The 22,300-nt window shown below is 40.6% G+C and overlaps 1 protein-coding gene across 2 annotated transcripts in view; it reads right to left on the bottom strand.

Moving 5' to 3' along the window:
• Positions 1-22,300, bottom strand: part of BCL2L13 (BCL2 like 13) — a 44,411-nt gene that overhangs the window by 8,533 nt on the left and 13,578 nt on the right. For both annotated transcript variants that reach the window (XM_065682769.1, XM_065682778.1), the window contains exons 3-6: positions 19,505-19,615; positions 18,396-18,552; positions 15,221-15,290; positions 9,093-9,236 (exon numbers count right to left, since the gene is read on the bottom strand). In XM_065682769.1, coding sequence (XP_065538841.1) covers positions 9,093-9,236; positions 15,221-15,290; positions 18,396-18,552; positions 19,505-19,615 — 482 coding nt within the window. The remainder of the gene's footprint in view (positions 1-9,092; positions 9,237-15,220; positions 15,291-18,395; positions 18,553-19,504; positions 19,616-22,300) is intronic.

The raw sequence follows: 22,300 nt of genomic DNA, 5'->3' as shown, positions 1-22,300 counted from the left end.
ACGCTCAGACACCACACACCCCCCAGCAAACTCAAAGCAAGTTCTGCTCTGTGAGCACTGACAGCCAATTCAAGACTCCAGCTATAAAAGTCATGTTCCACTACAAGAACTGTATTTAGCTATATTTCTTTTAAAATGCCATTAGAACAAAACAGAGCTCTATGACCTAGGAGGAAACAACCAGCATTGCAAAGTAAGGCAGTGGAAAAGAAGAGCCAAGACACTAAGTAAAGGCAGAGGTTACCTGATACAGAGAGACCAAACGCTGAGCAGCACAGACTGGGGCTGCTGTGCAGCACGTGAGGACAAGACTCCATTCAGCACTGACCTGCCCTGTTCCAGCAGATGCTTGAGAGCAGCATAGCAGGAGGCAGGCACTGTGGTGTGCTTCTACCATCATGTGCTGAGGATGGAGAGGCAGCCAGTCCAGACACTCCGAGACTGTACATTCACTCCTTTGGTCATCAGGGTTTTCTCTGGATGTTGATTAAGTAGGAAATATTCTCACTGTAATATCACCTAATAGACTCCCCCATGCTGCTGTCAGTGGCTCAACATGAAGCATGTCAAATATATTCAAATGCCACAGTATGCTGCTGTGATGCTGCTGTGGGCCTCTGGCGACTGTTGTAAACTTCTTTTCAATAATGAACTAAACTAAACACCAACTAAGGGCCATATTCTGACAGCCTAAATTCCCCTGAAGGCATACACTGTACAGCACTGAAAGCCAAGTGCCTCTGAGCAGTGACTCAGCAGCCATGGCGGGATGGAGGGAGCTGCCTGTGCTCCATGGGGATAGTGGGGTATACAGGCTGCAGTGAAATTTAAGCCATCCTGATGTATTTCTCCAGCCTCTGTTCCCGACCCACCACTCCCAACTTTTCCCCTTCCTCTCATAAGGAAAAACAAAGTTGTTATTTGCAGAGAACCCAGAGATGATTTGACCATAATAAAGAAGAATAAGTAATACAGATAAAGTACCACCACACCTACTACATGGCCAGTAGCTGCCCAGGAACAGCGAAGTATCTTAGTTCAGTATGATGTAATAGGAGATCCTCAGCAGGTTAACAAACAGATGGGAAGGCAACACTGACAAACAAGGGTAAGCATTGGTTATGATAGTTTCTCACATGTATCAGGGCATTTCTGAAAGGCTGCACGCTTTGCTGGAGCACCTTCACTGGAGATACACTTCTCACAAAACACAGGGAAGATGTGGGTATATGCTGCGGGTAACGTCCAGGATAAGCTGCCTTGGAGAGGGTAAGGAAAAGAAGGGATGGTAATACAGGGAACACGGACAACCCTGAACATTTCAGATGCTTTACTAATATGTGTAGCAAAACTGTACACCCATCCTGCCCTCAGCAGAAGGGAGGGCCTAAGAGGCTCCAGCAATTTATTGTTCACTTCTTCCACACAGATTGCACTGACCTCAAAAGTTATCAGTCACTGGCTCCCTATAAATCAGAGCCTTACAAAGCATGGCTGATTCCTTTCTGTCTTTACAGACAATTTAACTTCCGTGTCAGTGCCTTGGGGACACAACTCCAAGCTTGGAGAGACAGGTTGCCCAAGGTTGGGAAACCTGGGGAAAGCTCACACTGCCTGTCGATGGGTGATTTCACTACTTTCCCATTAAAAAGTCATGAAGTTTTAATTAAAAAGCCAGACAATAACAGGCATTATTTGGGATACATGATTAATATTTCTTGAGCTGAATTAAGAGTTCATTGAGAAAGTCAAGAGGATAAAGCTAAGATTTTGTGCTGATTCAGCTGAGGTTTGTATGGGGCTTTTTTGTTGTATGAGGTTTTTTTATCTTTTCAAGCAGCTGCAATAAACACTGAATGCCATTTAGGACAATTCTCTCGATTCATCTACAGATGTGACCCAGAAGCAAGGCTCCCACAGAGGGATTAATTCAGGACACGACGGAACATGTGGAAGGATATTTAATAACCTGAGGCCTTATATAAGCTCTGGACTTCAGATTAAACACTAAATAACAAATATATGTAAACATTTTTATCTGCATTTTTTATTGTAAATGGACAGTCTACTGCTCCAGACCAGGAAAATGAGAGCTCCTCTTCTTCAGATTTGGGATGGGAGACCTGCACACTTGAAGTGCTTTTCCTCATCCAGCATACTGACATAACCACATCAGGTATGCCTAGAGAAGCAAGAGTAAGTCCTTCACTGCAGCAACCTGCCACTCCCAATCCCAACCACTGCCACTTGAGGGAAGAGTTGGCACAAGTTACAACAAGGATGAGGAGAACCGGATAGTTCCCTTCTTGGCTAGAACACAACTAGGATGGTCCACACAGCATGTGAGGCAGTCTTGAGGGGAAGAGCAACTTCATTCTGTCAAGGTGGCATTTACAAGCCTAAAATGAGCTACCAAAGTCCATCACTGTCCTCAGCCTATGGGGTTTAACTTGAAGTTTTCCACAAGACTTCTAAAAGTGACAGAAAGCGCTTGTAACAAATGTGCTAGACTCGCCCCCAGGGTCGGTTATAGCCCTGCTACAGGGTGAGCTACACCAGACAACTGTAAACTGGGAACATAATGAAAAATATCTGAAAGCTCCTCCGGTAAGCAGAACCCATCAGTTTGGATTCAGCTGTATCCTGCCAGTGTCAGTAACCTGGACTTTGGTGACAATCCCTCTCAGCAGTGGATTCAGAACACTACCAGTCTTTAACATGCAGTAGAAATTGCTGCTTAAATAAACCCCTGTTTCAATTATGATTTAAAGAAAGCAAACATAGCACACACAAAATAAACCAAGACCTGGCAAATGACTCTGCTGATGACTATACTATTTTTCATGGTTTTCTGATAGGTCTCTTATTAAGTGCATAAGCTGACTTACTAATTATAGTATCTTTGCTAAGCAGCAAAAACTTTGACTACACATAGGGAAAAAAAAAAAGAATCCTTATTTACTAGAATAATAATTTCAGCCTGATTTCTGTAAAGCTGCTTTGGGTGGAAATAGATATTCTAATCAATATTCTGAATGTCCCAAAGAGAAAAGTCACTTTTCCCCCCCCCTATAAAAAGGAGTATCAGTACACATTGCATCTATAATGGAGACTGTTGTTGGGTATCTCTTTCCATTCACTACCTATCACGGTGTCTGATGGAGCATTTACTGCATCTTAGACTCTTAAGACTCCGAAAGCCCTGCCCTCTAAGCTCAGATGACCAGATACATGCAAAACAACTGTGTCTAACTGCTGCGGAGGCTGTGCGTATTCTAGGGTTTGGGTTTGGTTTAAGTGCTCTTAAAAGCTCAACTAGTCTCTCTAGTTCAGTTCTTAAAGAAGTACAGACAGGCATGGTAACTAACTGTGTTCTCACATGGAATGATGTGGATAGGCAACTCATACGAAACTCATCTCCGAAGACACAATAATAAAGGCCTCCCCAAAAAGACTATAGAGCCCAGTAAGCCACAGATACATCCCAGATCTTGAATTTATCTAGCACAGGAAAACATTCTGTACACGGGTCACAGAGGAGTGCTACCCTGGGGGAAAAAATCTGCGTCCCCTGAACCTTTTTTCCTCCCTGAAACTACACAGACCTACATATAATCCCCAAGAAAAAGAGCGCCTTAAGGTACGGGAGGAAACATTGCCAGAAAGCAATGTCCCAGGAGAGCAATCTTTACTATGACAAAAATTCAAAGTGCTCAACACAGCCAGGAACTTTTTTAGGTGAGAGCACTACCTTGTCACATAACCAACCACAGAGAGAATGGAGGTTCAGTCATAGCTTTCCTCACACCAGCAACAGTGTGAGCACCAGGAACTCATCAAATGCATTTGTACCTAAACTCTAGTGTCTGAAAAACAAAAGGCAAAGAGCGATGAGCTGGCCTGTGTCCAGGGATCCTCCCTCTGGGGAAACAAGCAAACTTCCCACAGTAACAGATCTCCCAGGAGATGAAAATGTGCTTGTTGTATGATTTCTAACTGTAACAGAGGAGCAGCTTCCTCTATTATTATTCACTATTGCGATGGAGAAGTGCTGCCTGTGCTACGGGCTCAGCAGGCAAAGGCTGTGCCCACATACAGGGTAAGGACAGCCCCGCTCCCACCTGGAGCCCACAACAGGCTGCAATTCCTTCTGCTCTGTCTCTGTCCACAGGCCCAGACCTGGCAGCATTGCCCTGCTAAGCCTGCAGAGAAATGGATTATAAAGGGGCAGCTGGCAACACCCAGATCAATCAATTAGAACAATGCATTAAAAAAAGAGTAACAGAAAATCCCTCAGGCATTTACTGTAGTATTCATCTGTGTGAAGCTCTCAAGATAGGTGGAACCAAGAGAAACAGATTCCACAAATAGAACTGTGCTTTTTATTAAGGAAAAACAAGAGAAGAAAGGTCATGTGAAACGAATCAAAGTACACTGATACTGCAGCCGCTGCTCTCATCCCCTTCAAGGAATGCCCTGACTAGAACAGCCTGAAGAAATGATCCTATTCCTTCCCCGGCCCTCCAACATAACCTCTACTACCTGCTGAGAGTCAGCACCAAAGCAACACCCCTAAGGATGCAGCCTTATTGGTTTAAATTGAAATAAGTTCAGGTATTTAGAGACCAATTTTTCAGACAGACTGATCTGAAGTTGTTGGGAGGGGAAAAAGAAAAGTAGATCTAGTTGCTCCTTGACATTCAAGTTCTTTCTCCTTCAGCCACAATGCCTAAAAAATAACACAATCTGTTACCGTACCAAAGAAGTTACACACAAATAGAAGCAAGCACTGCAGTGTTCCATGATACAAGCATAAAGTAGAATTATTTTGAAAGGAGAGCTCCTTTCTAGGACTTCCCTAATTAAGAACTGTCTTTTCTGGCATCTTTACCATGTTTAACTTCTCTCTCCTCCAGTGGAGCACATCTCTCTATTTCTGCATTGTCATTCTCAAGCAGACACCTGGACTGCTGCAGGAGATTCTAATCTCCAGGCATGGCAAACTGCCGCCTCACTTCCCCAGGATGACAAGTGTATCTGTACTCTTTTTCCCCTCCACATTATTAACAGGCTCCCAGTACACAGATTATTCGATCATCAACAGCAAAGAAAACATCAAAAACTGGCAGGAAAGCCCAAGACAAAACACTGGGAACAGAGAGTAGCTTTTCCAAGGCTGAGATAGGAAACTGTAAACACTGTGAATATTTCAAGCAAATTTACTTTTACTCTCTTCAACATGGGCAGTTAAGTAGTTAAATTCAAATCAAGGTCTGACCATCACAAGAGAAGAACCCTGGGAAGGCAGGGACAGCTTCAGCTACAACAAACACAATTACCAGCCTCTTAACTAAGACATGTTTTTAACCAAACACTAACAAACACTGACTGCATGCACTTACTCCACCTCTTTCAAACAAGTGAAAAGCAGATGGGCTTGTAACATGAATGTGAATCTGAGGGGAAGGGAAAAAAAGGCACCTAGCTTGCAAGTAATCTTATTCTTTTGCCTCCTTACAGACATATCCAGACTATTTCAATCCAGATGAAATCTAACCTTGAAAACCAGGACCTGCAGACCCTGAGAAGAAATAAATTATTTGGGAGGAGGAGCGGGAAAGGAAGAGGAAAATAATCCTTACCAACTGACTGGCCTTACGGTGCACTTTTCCAGGAGACCAAGAATTGCTTCTGATGCAGCAGCATTCAGCCCTGGAGAAGTCAGAGCAAACTGCGAGGGGAGGTTTGAAGAGGGAAGGGAGGAGAAAAGAGAAGGGAGGGAAGATGAGGAAAGGGGAGGGGACAATGCGTACACTGCATGGCAGTTTGGTGAGCCCTAACATTGCTTTTGGGAGAGAGAAGAACAAAGCTACTGCTAAATTAGGCTGGGAATCAGTTTGCGATGGTTCAAGATGGTAAGAGAATGAGATATAAGTATGACCATTTGGGTTCAAAACAGAGAGTCAGGAGGAAGAAATGTGTGTCCCTACATGTGTCTGTTTAGAGAAGCAGGAATGCCAAACATGCTTCAAAGGAGAGATCATACTAAAACTTCAAGTGAAGCAGGGTAAATGTAAGAGCTGCAGCCAAATCCTTCACTGCAATTAGTGAAAGAGGGAGGTTGTCCAGAAGAAAGCAAAATTTCCTTGCACTCCTCCTAACAGTCCTCCTTGCATCTACCTGAAAAGCTAAGAGATTGTAAATTAGATGGAGTAGTGACTTCATCTCTTCATTCACGTTTATGTTGCCAGCTGTACCCGAACACATAGGCAGTGTACTACAGACATTCCTACGCCAAAGACACTCACCCAAAAGCAGCAAAACAGACCTAGGGGAAGTGGAACAGCACAAATAAGGGCTGTTTCAACACATGACCTCATCACCACATCTCTGCAGGACTGGGATGAAAATTCAAAAAGCAATTTCTCATCTCAGAGGCTCTACCTCTCTGGTATCCAAAATTTCCCACGGCTTACAAGCCACACTGACTTCTTGATACCTACTGCCAGCTATCCAAGTCATTAGACTTATTTCCTTCAGCTAGCAATTCTGTTTCAAGCTAACTGCTGTCCACCATCTGATGCTTTCCTGGACCTACAAGCCTCCCGAGCTCACAAAGCAACTTCAAGTCTTGCACACATGCAGAACCTTGTGATCCCTTCCAGCCGCATCGTGGCTGCACAGCATGACACAGCAAGTGAGCAAGTGGTCCACTGGATGACACAGCTCTAAAGTTCTGACTCCACATATCTGCAGTGGGGCATAGGAAGGGCTCGGCTGACCCCTTCCCTTTGACTAGCTACTTCCCTCTTTGCAAAGGTTGACTTCAATCCAGAAATTGAGGAAGATCCTGAATTAAGTGGTGCCAAGGGAAAAGACAGCACCAGAAACACTACACAGTTATTGAGGTGTGCCCCTGAAAAGCTGATTCCTGTGAAGCTCTCCTCTGCTCCTGATCCACAAGCAAACAGGCAGGCTGTTCTGCTGTCTTCTCAGTTTTAAGACCCGTCTCCACACCGCTCCAGAATAACACAAAAAATTGAACCTCTTACTGTCACAGAAACATAATTCGCTGGAGACTCCCAGGTTTATACCCTGCCCTTATGGCTTCAACAAAGTATTGCTGACAACTTGATCCAGCCCACAGAGCCCCCGTGGCAGATGCTTATCTTTAAAAATGCAAACCATTTGGGTGATGGCTAACAGCCTGCCAGGCATTTCTGCACTGGCCCTTCTGAGAAACACACCCTTACCCCAGCACTGCCATCCCCAGAGCTCCATCCCACAGACCTGGAACAAACCAAGAAGCATGCTGCTCGATAAAAAGGAACATTTTCCTTGCAGGGAAAGAGCAGATCAATAAACCTATGTATTCCCTTCCTCCACATCAAGCCACAAGCCCCAAGTCCAGAGCAACTCACAAAGGGTTAGTGCAGCTACATGAATTCAGCTGGAAAGGATTTTCATCACCTTGTCTCTTTCCTCGCCTCTTCTGCTGTTTCAAAAATAGCTCTGGCTTGTTTGCTGTACTGCTTATGTCAGTCTGATTTTATGCCTGACTGGATGTATACAGACAAGCTCGTAGCCCGTTAAACACCAGCTACCCAGATCTCTACATACATGCACAGTCACACAAACACAAAGCACAGTCCCCTCCCTTCGGAGGCCATGCTGGGAAACTGCTTGCTTTCAGAGGCTTTGTGCTGTATTAAGTATGTTTATAGCAGGCTTCGAACAGGGGCTAAAGAATACACCACAGCCTTTTCTGAGGCTAAACCAAAACAGGCAGAAAAGCAAAACAGCCATCCGTCTTAGAGCTGCAAGTAAGGACCTTCCCTGGGATGAAAACACATTGAAAAGAGAGTGCATTTATCAAACAACCTAAGGTCACTTGTCTGCATGCTGTTGGTGTTTCTGTCCATTAAAGACAAACAATCCCTCCCAAAGGCCTTGAAAACTATTATCCACCATTGCCAGGAAGGGATATGGGAAGGTGCAGATGTGCAGAAATACCGGAACAAGCTGCTCTTAAAAACCCCTTCAGGCAAAGTCCTGAACCACGAGAAGCTGTCTGAATGACAATTTTTCCTACAAGCACTTTTTAATCACTGGGTTTTCCTGAGCAGCTTTTCTTTTTTAGAGTAAATCAACTTGCTGGAGCTATTTCACTAATCCCAGATTAATTCCATTCAAATCTGGCATCCTCCCCAAACCCAGTCATCTAAAACTCAGCCTTCGAGACCCAGCTCATCGGCTGTGAGCTGCCTCCGTGAGGTATTTTTAAATGAAACCTTCTCAGCATGTCATGACTCAGGAACATTGGTTACTATGAATTGAAGATTTCCACAAGGAAACGCAGCACAAGAATTTTGGTTGCTCATTCTATCCATGTTCCTATATAGTGATAAAACCACAAGACGCATTAGTTATTTTATCACTTATTATAGAAGTAAATTAATACCTACATATATTTCTGTATGGAGTGCTCCCCAATTAATTATCTGCAGAAAAACCCTCTGAAATTTAAGAGGAAAAAAAAAAAAGCATCATTTCCAGCAGTCACTAGAGCATGAATATACTATTAGAAAGATAGACCTCTCTGGCATAGTATCTCTTGTTACAGTTGTTTGCTTCTACATGCAATTCTGTATGTATATCAACAGGAAAGAACATATGAACAAAAGCTCACCATATAGCAACAAATTAGCATCTTAACACACAGTGTAGAGAAACTAGTTGTTACTCAACATCTGAGGACCTCTTCAGTTTCAAGAGCAATCCAACAAGCCAGACTTGCAAAGAGCTGGAACAGACTGCCTGGGGGAAGTCACTGAGTTCGATCCCATAGGTCTTTAATGTCAACCTCAGAAATAAATAGGTAAAAATCAGCTCTGCCTTGTGGCAGAGAGGTGAAGATCCCTGTCAAATTCCATGGTCCTCACCTCCTGCCTTTTTTTCTTTTTTCTGGGGCATTCCTTCTCTCATCTGCTTACTTCTACCAACCTTTCCTTGCTCTCACTCCTGTTAAGACCAGTATCATGCTTAGAAATGAGCTTTGAACAAAGTATGAAAATTAAACATCATCTTCTTACCCATCCTCCTTGTTGGATGATATAATCTGCTGAATAGTCTTCTAGATATGTCACCCCAAAGTTCACAAGTGCACTCAGTGGCTCCTGGCCCCGTCTGGTTAACTCCATCAGAAATTGTTGTAGCAGAACCAGGGGTACCAAGACCTTCAAAAGAACAAGAATTGTGAATAAATACAGAAAGCTTTATCAATAACTACTGTTAAGCCAGAAGAATTCATGTGGTCCACAGAAAAGGTCTGAATCTGTAAGTTCAAAGATATTAGGGACTATACGATTCATTTCTGTGAAGACACAAGGAAAAACCACAATACAACTCGGTAAGAAAGAGGCACGTCATCTGATAAGCTAAACAGCACAGCCTAAATTGAGAGTTTCACAGAACAGGACTGCAGTACTTTCTTAAGTCCCACTTTTTTCCAACACAAGATTCAGGTAGAGAAGCAGAACAGGTCCAGAACTTGCTACCGAAGTTCATACAAAAATGGAAAGATGCAACATTACAAATAGTTTGAAGGGATATGCATCTGCATTGTACTTAGACAGCAAATTCATATACATTCTTGAATAGATACACTGCGCTAGTGAAGTCTCTTTAAAGTTCATACTTGGCTTTCAGACAGGACAGAAACAAACAGCTCCCAGCAGCATAACATTACAGACATGTTTAAAACAACAAACAGAAACCCCTTCCCATGTTAAACTCTCCCTACTATGCCAAATTTAACAAGTACAGAATTCCCCCCTTCATTTCCTACTCCCATTCCTCCCTCCAAACCTTTTGTCTTTAACTGAATGCTTGGCCTTACCCCAAATGTGAACTGCTCTGGAAGATTCGAGGCTCTGTGAACCCATCTCTTTCTTGCTACAGAGTTCTAGACACTTCCTTCTGAAATTATGTTTTTGTTTGCCTAAACAACATGCACTTGAACTTATAAACTCTAAATTTATTCTCCTAAAGCACACAAGTGGCCTGCTGGACAAAGTTTATAGGCAGCACTTTGCCAAGGTTGGGAAACTGGTATGAACTGAAGTCATTAGCATCTGAAAAAGCACTATTATGATACCAGAAAACAGTATTTGTTTTACTGCACCTAGCTTGTGACAAATGCATTACACGTCTATTCACTGTGCAAATAAGAATGTTGTTTCCCAGCTGCACAAGGTAGATGCAGGCTAACACTACTGCACAGACTGAATGCCTCCTCTTCTTTCAGCCTGATTTTCTTTTCTGTAAATTCCTAGAAGTCACAGTGTAGGATGCAAAGCTCAAGGAAGACAAAGTAGGCTAGGTTTGAGATCTGTACTAAATCCATGATGGAGTCACACTGAGATGGGGCCTTAAAAATCCCTGTAATCTGATAAATTTAAAATGTTCCATCTGACTGTATCCCTGCCACAGCAAGGGGGTTGGAACTAGATAATCTTTAAGATCCCTTCCAACCCAACCATTCTATGATTCTGTACTGTTCTTCGGGGATGAACAGTTAACATTGCAGTCACTAAACTAGGAATGAGATGGTGCTTGAATTTTACAAGCCTTGGGGTTTTTGAGTTTCTTGTAACTAATCTCAACTCAGAGGCAGAAGGAGTACAAACTTACAATGCACAAACATATGGAGCAGGTCAAGGTCAAGTAAGCGTCAGAAGAAACTTCAGTCTTTTTGGATCAAGATAAAAAAAAGCATGCTGTCAAGACTAGCCATCTTTCAGAGGTTTGGGCACTCCCACGTTAACCACAACAGCATGAACAATGAGATCTCAAAATATTTGACATTTACTGTAAGCTGAAAGCAAAAGAAGCAAAGGCAAAAAAAAGGCTGCTTAGGAAATGAAGGGAGCTCACATGTTGGCATACAGAACATGATTGTTGCCATCTTCCTTTGTAAACTTCAATATCTAATCCATCCACTCCTCACAAATTTAGCAAGCCTCTGCAGGCCTCAGGAGCAAGGGACCCAAATCAAACTCTAATATCCAGTCCCATAGAGACCAACAAATACCACCCAGTTTTCTGTTCTCACTGAAATTATCGACACTTCTGACTTTGAGATCAGTAAGAACGGGAACATGCTTGCATGATTTTGTCTGTAAACTCATCAAAGAAATTACCTTCACAATACTTCCATAGAGGTTAACAACAGCTTTCTGTACATAAGAGTAGCTGTGTGACAGTGATGAAATTGAACTAGACCAAAGTAAAAATAAAGCCTTAACAATGAAAAGCAACTGCAATTCCCTCCACCAGTATGCCTAGGAAGGAATGCTGGGGTTATATATATTTCGACTGAAGAAAAACATACACAGTATCAAGCACAGCATGACAGAAAATAGTTGGCAGGAGAAAACTTCAGAGGAAGCATTTAAAAGTAACAAACTTTACTATCAGAAGATTTCTGATTGTGTCAATGAAAGATTTCTGTCAGTTATGCTGTTGCAATTCCATAGTGCAATATTACAAATTTAAACGTGTGCCAAAAAAATATCATTACAAAGAAAGTTCAGAGTCTTTGAAGAAGCTCTGTCCAAAGTCATTGCCAATTCTGTGCACCTTTTGACTGTCTCAACATAAAATTCATCTAATTCTTTATTACATAACTATGTCTTACATTTTTGTTGGATTATTCTTTGGCTCCATTATTCAGTAAACATGGCACATTAAGATGACTGCTAACCTACTTACCAGTTCAGTTGACTCCCAATATCAGTATTTGCTATCCTTTCATCTGGTGCACAATAGTGGGATTAGGTATCTTGGGGTATGTATGCAATATTCAGTTTTAAGCTAAAAGCATAAAAACTCAATGGTGGAGTATTTCAATTTTTAATACATTTATTTGATTACACAAATATAACTTGCCTTCAGTTTGGGGTGGTTTTGGTTTAGGCTGGTTTTAATGAGAGCCTTATTTCAAATACAAGGTGAAGACTCCTTTTCTTTACAGAATCCAACATCATGACTATCATTTTCACATCACAATTTTTGAGAAATACATGAAATAATCTATTTTTAATTTTTTTTTTTTAATAAGAACCAGCACTTCTAATGTCTGTGGTAAACTTTGCTTCTGTGGGACGTTAATGTTGCTGTTGTATGTATTAGTTTACTCTGCAATATTTCCTCACCTAGATCGACATTCCTGGTTTAGTGACTGAAAACATTCCTTTACAGCCCATGTGCCAGTCAGTTAACGAAATCCCATCAGCAGTTCAAACATAGTACTGCGCTCTGGAATCCACAATTTTAAATGGAAAAAAATAACAGCTATATTTAGAAGTGTCTTCTTTCTGCTCATGCTTGCATGATGATAACGTTCTTTGAAAACTGGCATATCTAAAAATGACACTTTCCCCACTGTAAACCAGACAGATTAAGCTTTTGTCCACATTCGACCTCCAACCAGCTAGCCAGGTAGGTAATCCGGTACCTCCCAGAAGTATGTGCTTACCTGTATGCCATCCTTCTCGCACATGTAACATCATGGAAGATTTGCAAAGACTACCCTGAGTCTGCCGTGTGCCACAGAGAAACTGGGCCTTTAAGTGATCAGTGTGGCTGAGTGCACCACATTCTGTATATTAAATAGATGGGGCTTCTATAAATACATACGTATAAAAATACATACCTACAACAGCAGAGGCTCAGAAATTTAAAGTGAAATTTCGTAGACTAGTCCATAGGCTACTGAAAGCAAAAAGAGCATCTTGCTGTGCAAGATGCCGCTACTGAGCACAACAGAAACAGCTTACATATAACTGAAAACAGATTTCATCTACTACCTTCAGTTAGTTTATTTCTTCTAGTCTGGATCAGCTGTAAGCTTTGATCACACAGAATTCCATCTGTGAGAAGGGATTTCCCTGGTTTTAACCCTTTGACATCTGCCACTGCCACTGTGCATCTTCGATTTCTGCTCCATGCAAGAAACTATAGGATACATACAGCTCTGAACATGTAACAGGAAGTGAGTTATTATTTGGTTTGGGTAGCTCAGCTAGTTGTATGTTTTTATAATTTAATCATAAAAGGGAATAAGCTTCAGTTCTCCCAGTAGAGTCAATTTATACTTACATCTTTCAGATTTTCACAAACTTGAGGCCAGCACAGCCTCATATCGCTGCTGTGTGCCTGCTAATTAGACCTAATACTATGTCTATTTATAGCTGCTTTTTAACACTGTTTTTCTAACAGCTTCTTCTTTAGGGTGAAAATTAACCCAGGTCAAGGCTGCAGGAAAGATACCTAGATTTCTTCTGTTATAAAATACAATTCTGATTAAGATGATAAAGGAATTTAAAAGGAAATGAAACCAATGCAAATTTATTCCATCTCCTCAAAACAAGTATTATTAAAGGAACTGCTTGGAATGCCTGAAGCATCAAGCTACCACAGAACCCAAAACAAACAGATTTTGTATTATTCTACAAAATTTCCTTTCTGGTTTGTTTGTGGACTCTAAGTTTTATAGCAACAAATGTTAAGGGTAAGCAAAGACGATGAAAAAGACTTCTGGATGATATTCTCAATTACAATGGCTGATGGGGACCAAAATCCATTAGCCACAGGACCTGCACAAATGGGTAGCAGCAATGAAGGCTGAATCATAAGCCCCTGAAAATGGCTGATCCATTTAATCAGGACCCTGCCTTTGCAGGGGTGTTGGACTAGATGATCTCTAGGGGTCCCTTCCAACCCTAATGATTCTGTGATCTTCAAAAGGTGTGTACCAATAGCATACGGAGACACGGTAGGCAACTGACCTCTTCCCTTGCCAGCTGAGCCACAATGACGGATTTCATGCTTGTTTTTAGTTTTCACCAAATGAAAAGTACAATGTGCTAGCTTAAGCCACCTTCTTGATAATCAGATTTCATGGTTGCTTCAAACTAAAATGTTATGAATCATAAGATAATAAACTGAAAGGACTCACGCACCAATTTTAATTGCTGGAGCCATGGGCAGTAACTTGTCAAGCAGTGTTTAATAAACTGATTTAAAAGTGCCCACACCCCTGGTTAGATGATCATTTTCTGAAGTAAGCAGGAACATCTATGTAAGGAAAACTATTTCTGGGAAAAAATATCAAGATGGGGGGAAAAGATTTCTTATTCTAGTTTAAGTCCACACTGTAACACTCAATTTGTGATTAAATTTGCAAACAGCTATTTCATTTTCTCATTATGTTTCTGATGCCCACTGAACTCACCAGAGAACGATTAAGATGATGAATTTGAATGATTACTGGAAGATGAATCTGGAAACAGTGATTCTCTACTCATCCTACATTAAAACTATTATAGGATACTTCAGCTACAGATCTGCATTTTGTTTTAAAAAGAAGCTTCATATCATTTGAAATAACTGTTCCTGAAGAAGGTAGGCACACCATCCTTATGTTTTCTGAACCATTTAAATATTCTGAAGATACTGTCACTTTTTATTTTCACCATGTTTAGCACTTTTTTTTTTTAACATATATTTTGAGCCTGAGATGGGAGCAAAGAAACAGTAGGGAAATTTAATGAAAACATCTGTTTTGGATTTCACTACAAAACTGCTAAAGATAAAAATCTCTCTTGGGAATTTAAAAGTGATTATTTTTAAGAAATTATGTCAAGCAACAACTCTTAACTATTTATTTGAGTATAATAAAAGAAGGCTGACCTAACGGTTTCATTAGATAACTTCTGGCTAAAATACCTAAAAAAATGCATATTATGTAATCTACCACCATAGAATGGTTTGGGTAGGAAGAGACCTTAAAGACCATCTAGTTCCAAACCCCTGCTATGGGCAGGGACACCTTCCACTAGACCAGGTTTTGCTCAAAGCCCCTTCCAGCCTGGCCTTGAACACTGCCAGGGATGAGGCAGCCACAACTTCTCTGGACAACCTGTGCCAGGGCCTCACCGCCCTCATAGTGAAGAACTTCTTCCTTACATCCAGTCTCAGTCTCCCCTGCTCTATAGTTTGGAAATCATTCCATCTGAATATCAGGAAACACCTTTTTACCGTGAGGGTGACAGAGCACTGGCACAGATTGCACAGACTGACCATCTGTATCTAGTAAAACACTATGGACATCAAACAGATGCAAGACATATCGAAGTGGAAGTCACTTATTTGGTACCTTATTCCATCCAGTGGCATGGGCAGCTGTCTCTTCTGTGCGCTGTCGATATTCTTGATATGTCACTGGCCTGCAGAAGTTAAACCAACACTGAAAGTTATAAAAGGAAACAAAAGAACAAGAATAAAATAAAACTCTGAGTTTTCAGAGAACAAAGTATTTTTACATGTATCACAGCAACTAATTTTCAAGAGCTAACAAGTCTTGTGTTTCAGGACATAAAACACTACATCATCAGTATGGAAGGCATCACCTTCTCCCAGGTATATATAATTTTTTATAATTACTTAAGTAAATTTCTTAATAATTTGATACTCTACAACTTGAAGAGTTGAAACCCTTATTTGCAAGAAACAGCACTTTTGGTCACAAAATTTCAGGAATTCAGTATTTTTATTTCAGTAGATACCTCCATTTTAGATTTATCACATCTCTAGTTCTCTGAATCAGGATGATGACATTTCTCTCTTCCATACTCTCTCCTCTAAGATCATATAGTTATCTTAGACTCAGTAACAATAAAGACTTTCCGCCAAGCAGCTTCAAAAGCAGTTGTTCTAAGCCAGATCATGACAAAAAGCAAGTTCAGACTTCAGTTTAAGGGGAAATAGCAAGTGTTATTGGACAGAAGACTTCCTATTGAACTCCAAGAACCTGTCATGCTCCAACAGCCTACTGTACCATAACATACTTGTTATATGCATATATGAGGACAGGAAAATATAAGCAAAATAAGTATTGCATCAAATAGCACTACTGTAGTAAACATGGGGAAAAGAACAGAGTTAAAGTACGCTGGGGAGAACGTAATTTGGGTTTTTCACTTTAAGTGCATTCTCTTAACTTCCTTGGTACATTAGTTTCTTTAAAATGCAAATCCAAATGAATCAGTGGGATGAAAAGAGCAACAGCTGCAGGAAGGATATTATCAAGAGATTAAACAGTAGCTTTAGTTTGCCTTATAAAAAGGCATGCGTGTCAACACATTTTCACAGGCATTTCAGACTTTTTATGTATGCATACACGTATATAAATAGGAAAAATACTTAGAATGCAAATATTTTCCCATAGAAAACATAAGAAGAACAGAACAGTTGGGCTGCTAACAAGCTAGAACCATTTAAATTTCAAAGGCCTCATCTCAGGAACTTTCCAAAAAGAATGAAGCCAGAGTACACCAGATAGGACCCCTTAATGTCAGTCAGCCAATTATCTACAAACTTTAAGACATTTAAACTTAAAATGCTGTTTTCTCAATTATCATTTTAGACACACAAAAAGGATGATGTGCAAGGCTCACTTCTTATTTTCCAACTTGTTGCTGGTCTGCTTTTTTAGTGTGGAGCAACGTATTTACGAAAACGTCAGCTCTTCAAAAAATACTAAGTGCAAGTTTTTAAGGCCATATGGGATAAATGCCTGGCTGGTAAAGGCAGGTAAGCTCCTGCATTTCTGGAGGAACACACTAGCATACATTTTGCCACTTAATGAGAAACTTGTACCCCACATACTGTTTTCTATGGGTAAATAATTGTTAGTTTACACAACACCGAACTTGATTCTATAAAAACTAAATAAAGAAGCAGACAGTATATATGTTAGTTTCTGAAAGTTAAATGGCGAGTTGACAGAGTGCACTCGGATGACTCTTGGAAAAAGAGACAAACATCTTAATCTGTGTGGTCAGATATTACATGGCACCTTTGTGTGAAATCCAGGTCAGAGCCATAGAATCATAGAATGGCTTGGGTTAGAAGAGACCTTTAAAGATCACGGGCAGGGAGGGACATCTTTCACTACATCAGGTTGCTCAAAGTGCTGACATTAAACAGTCAGTTTTAAATTATATTGGTCACAAAAAGTCCCCCATTAGTTGTCGACTAGGGAGGTAGTTAAGGAATAGATCACTAATTAAGGAATGACAGAATGGTTGAAGCTGAAGAGCACTGCTCAAGAATATCCCACCTCTCTGCTCAAGCAGGGTCTCCTACACCAGGTTGTCCAAAACCATGTCCAAATGGCTTTTGAGTATCTCCAAGGATGGACACTCCACAAGCTCCCTGAACAACCTGCACCAGTGCTCAGTCACCCTCATAGTAAAAACATGTTTCCTGATGTTCAGACGGAATGACTTCCAAATTTGTAACCTTCCAGAAGCCTTCCAAAAAGGGTATTTATTACCTTCATGAGGGCATGAAATGACTCTCTGATGCAGATATGCAAGGCGTATGCCCCCTGCATCAGAAAGCTTACATTAGGTACTGGTATCTAGGCTTCCAGGATTTTGTTGTTCAAACAGTTCATGAACAGCTATGCAAACTCTGAAAGAGTAGTACTAGAGATTCTCATCTTCTTTTGAGTCATATTATTTAAACCGATCCACAAAACGTAGACTGAGTAGCTATTTGCTAGTGCTGCCTTCACAACTGCATTTATGTAACTGTCCCTAAAGTTGCGCCTTCCAAATCTCTACAAATACATTTTGGAGGTCACTCAGAACAGCCAGAAGTAGATCATGTTGATCCATTTAAAATCAGGCTGGTGATTTACAATAGGAAACCAAGCAACCACAACAATTTTACTAATTTGCAAAAGACATCAATCAACATAGTAGCATGCCAGGTACAATGTGCTATATAAGCTTAAACTGGCACGAGAGCTCTTAAGGCACCAAGGTTAGTCCAAGGGCCCACATTTGCATCAGATGTGTACATGAATGGTGGTCATAAAGCATCTAACTACTGTCCTTCCAGGGAAACTCTCCCGCTCATCTTCAGCCAGACTACAAACAAACCTTCAGCTCCATTCTTAACTTTAAGGTAAAAGAAATTAATCTGGCTACAGCCCAGAATTCATGAAATTGTCAATGGCAATTGGTGGCTGCCAGCTGCTAGTTCCACCAGCATCTCAAACTGCTTGAACTAATCTCAGAAGTTCAATGATAAAAGCTTGGAAAAACTTAGGAATTTAAATTACTGCAAAGAGCAAACACCACAAAGAAGTATTTGCACAGTACAGTGCAAAACAAAACAAAACGAAACCACCCAGCCAGGTAGAGGAATACTGAAAGAGAAAGAAATGCAACACAAAATGTAGTCCCATCTTTAGCATTTCAGCAGCAGTCACAATTCAAAAGGAAACACCTTCCCTTTGAGAAAAGCAAATGGAAACTCACTTGCTAAGCATGCTCTGTAGTGCTTTGTGCAGATGTTCTTTAAGTTCCTGGGACACTTTCTCTCCCAAATGAGCCAGGCAGTCTTCTATTGAGCTCTCTGGGTTGGCAGGACTGAACACTGGGGAAGTGTGGCAGTCAAATCCTGTAGTGGTAAATGCTGAGAGACAAAAGTATACAAAACAAAATAAAACAGATTCATGTAAGAACATCAACAGTGTCAGATTTCTCATCCCACCAGTTAATACAGTTTACATAAGGGATGAAGAAATCCTAACTCTAGTCAAAAGATGTTATCAACAAACTGTAGTAAAACAAGTATGGTTCAAATATACACTGGAAGTGGTACTTACGAGCCATAGATGACTTGGAACTACATTTCCCCTCCAGCTCTTACTTCCCAACTGCATCCTAACCAGGAAGTTAACTGAACATGCAGCTGCTCTCAATTTTAAGCTGATGCTAACCCTGATGGAGCACCAAAAGAGTCTATTTTCCATGGTAAAATTTGCCCACACATGGACATATGTATCTGCAGCAGTGCTAGAAGATAGTTTTTTTAAATAACATTTTGTTCATATAACCTTTTCCTTCTCAGTTTAAAACTTCTAAGAGAGGTCTGTATGAATGAACGTAAACAGATCTAGAGCCTTTCTACTTTGTATTACCAATTTGCAGCACACATGCAAAGCAAAGACTGTTCCCAAATCATCCTTTGCTGGGAGACCTAGAAAAGCCACATCTACAAGTAGAGTAAAAAGTCAACCTGGTGGAACCAAGAAATCTGATGGTTTAAGCCCACGCTCCCTTTAGCTGTTGAAGAATGATTTCACTTCTGTCATCAACTGGAGCAGCTTAAGGGCTGCTTACATTTCATTATTTATAGTAGCCTATTAAATGTCATTCAATTGTTTGCTTTGGCTAGACTCCACCACTCCAAATGGTAAGGTTTAACTATTTTACTTCACGTGACTATGTAGAAACCTTACAGGGTGAGGAGAGTAGAGATTAAATGCATTCAAAAATATCTTTTGCTAGAGTACCTGTTACAAATCAACCACCAATATAGTGCATAGAGGTTATTGATTGAAAGGGAAAAAGCAGAAGAGCACCTTCTAAGATTTCTTCATCAAGATGTTTTAGCTCCTCCTCGATTTCTATCTTAATCTTCTCCAAAGCCTCTTTCTCCAAAGCCTGTTGTGCAATAGGCTGTTGTTGAGTCCCTAGAAGAAGCCAGAGAAATTATTCAAATGTAGTATTTCAAATAAGGTAGATAATAGAACATGGTATTGAAATATTAACTACAAAGGAATTCAAGGTGAAAGTTCTACTTCAGACAGCAACATAAAAAGTATGATCCCTTTAGGGCACTTACTGCTAAAGTTGTACTGTATGAACGCAGAAACACATAAATTTCCAGGCTTATTCAAGAGAGAATAGGTACTTTAAATATATATTACAAATAGAAGAATAAGGCCACAAACAGAATACATAACAGCCTTAACCAAACTTCTCGTAAATTTAAGAGCAAAATGAGATCAAGGCACAAAAACAGGCAGTCGTTAAAACTAATACACTCATTATCAAGCTACACCAAAACAAAGCCATTTCAGTAGCAAAATACAAAATTGATATTGATGCCTGCAAAATCTACAAAAATACTCAGAGCAACTATGCAATGACATCCATGAAGAGTCCTGAAATCTATTACCTGTTCATCGTTTTGCTACTCATGAGGAGTCTATAGGCCATAATGAAACAATTGAAGACCAGGTTCCCACGTAACAATAGAGGCGAGGGACCCCCTAATTGCCAGTCAGTTGTCAATTCTCATCTCCTAATCACATAATTTAGGAATTTGAAATGTCTGCATATCCCCAGAAGTACACATGCCATGGTTTGGGATGATGAGTACACATTCCATGTGCTGACTCCAGATATTTGATAAAAGAAGTTGATTCAGCTGTATCATTCAGGATTACGTAGACTCTCGAAACAGACACAAAACTATTTCCAAACAAGCCAAGGTATTTAAAACATTTGAAACTTTAAGAAAGTGCCTGGTGAATGTCAACCTTTCCAATATGAGCCCGTATGGCAAGATAACTCCTCATGTAGCTGTCTTATGGGATGGATACTAGTGGTATGACTGGATATCTGGGAAAGAGTTCCAGCTCAAAACTTTTGCTATTTAGCTGCTTTTTCCTTGGGTTTGCTCATCTTTATTTCTTCCATCAGCTTTCAAGCATGTCTTCAAATCCTATTCTTAAAGCACACTATAAAAACTGTTCCATTAACTACTGTCTTATTTTTACTAAACATCACTGAATCAAAAGCCTACCAACTGAAATTTTCTTCTTCCTTTCTTCCAGTTCCTTAAAATGTCCTACTTAGAAATAAAATGGATCTATGTTACATCCACACAAATATAAAAGTGAATTTGGTAATGATTTAACTCCTGATACTGTCCTAGTTTTGGCTGGGATAGAGTTAATTTTCCTCCTAATAGCTGGTACAGAGCTGTGTTTTGGCTTTAATCTGAGGACAATGCTGATAACACACCAATGTTTCAGTTGTTGCTAAGTAATGCCTACTCCAATCAAGGAATTTTCAGTGTCCCATGCTCTGCAAGTGACCAGATGCACAGAAACCGGGAGGGAGCAGAGATAGGACACCTGACCCAAACTAGCCAAAGGGGTATGATATACCACAGAACATCATGCTCAGTACATAAACTATCCTTGGAGCCCGGCTAAATAAACAAACAAATAAAATACACTGCAAAGCTTCCCTTTACTAAACATCCCACCTTCCAGCCATTTCCTTCCCTGAATTTTGGGTCAGTTATCAGTCCTCATTAGCTCTGCACTCTGCTGCTTTCAACAGTATCAGCAACTGAGTTACACCAAACACACTAAGCTCTCTTCCTGCTGTATATTTCTTAGATTCTCTTTTGGGACTTCGCGATCTCTTATGTCCATGATTTAAATACCACATCCTGGCCGACTTTCTGATAATGTTGCCCATGTCCACAGTTTTCGTGCACCCAAATACAGATGACTCTCCAACTTTCTGCACCTACACCAACAGCCTAAAGCACTAGCTAGGCATCTAGACATTGCTCCACTCTAAAGATGTTCTTCACTCAGTTGAAGAAAATAAAAGAGAAAGGATTTATGACTGTAATGCTGGTATTATCTGACCTAATTTGTTCCTCATCACTTAACATTTCACACCCAAATCTTCAGGTGGGTCCTGCAACACCCAGTGTAGCTTGTTAGCATGTCTTTCTTGTATTTTCCTGTTTTGAAGACACTAAATCATAATTCCATGCTCTCATGAACAGCTGTATTTTCTTTGGATCATTTCTATTTAAATCTGCTTGAGTCTGTTGTGTCACCTTCTCCTTTCCTTCATAATGGGCACACAATGTTACCAGTTTTCATATCAGAGTGTGAAAACCTCTACAAGCAATGATACCAGTTAACACACACAGATGTGTAGTAGAGTACACTGTGCATTTTCTGAATTTAAAAAAATGCTAGACAATAAGTTTGCAAGGTCTACTACATTTGAAAAGTAAGTAAAAAATACACTGAATATGTGCTAATGCTTAAAAACTCAGCATCCAGTAGATACCTGTGAGGCAAAGTCTTTCTAAACCAAGATAGATTGGCATGAAATGTTCAAGGGAGACCCTATAGCAGCCTTCCACTACCTAAAGGAGCCTATGAGAAATCTAGAGAGACACTTTTTACAATGGCATATAGTGACAGGACAAGGGGGAATGGCTTTAAACTGACAGAGGGCCTGGAACAGGTTGCCCAGAGAAGCTGTAGCTGCCCCATCCCTGGCAATGTTCAAGACCAGGTTGGATGGGGCTTTGAGCAACCTGGTCTAGTGGAAGG

Source organism: Lathamus discolor, chromosome 1 (genome assembly GCF_037157495.1).
Source record: "Lathamus discolor isolate bLatDis1 chromosome 1, bLatDis1.hap1, whole genome shotgun sequence".
In the NCBI taxonomy this organism is placed as follows: domain Eukaryota; kingdom Metazoa; phylum Chordata; class Aves; order Psittaciformes; family Psittacidae; genus Lathamus; species Lathamus discolor.
Note: the sequence above shows the minus strand (reverse complement) of the source record. Positions and strands in the feature narration are given on the sequence as shown.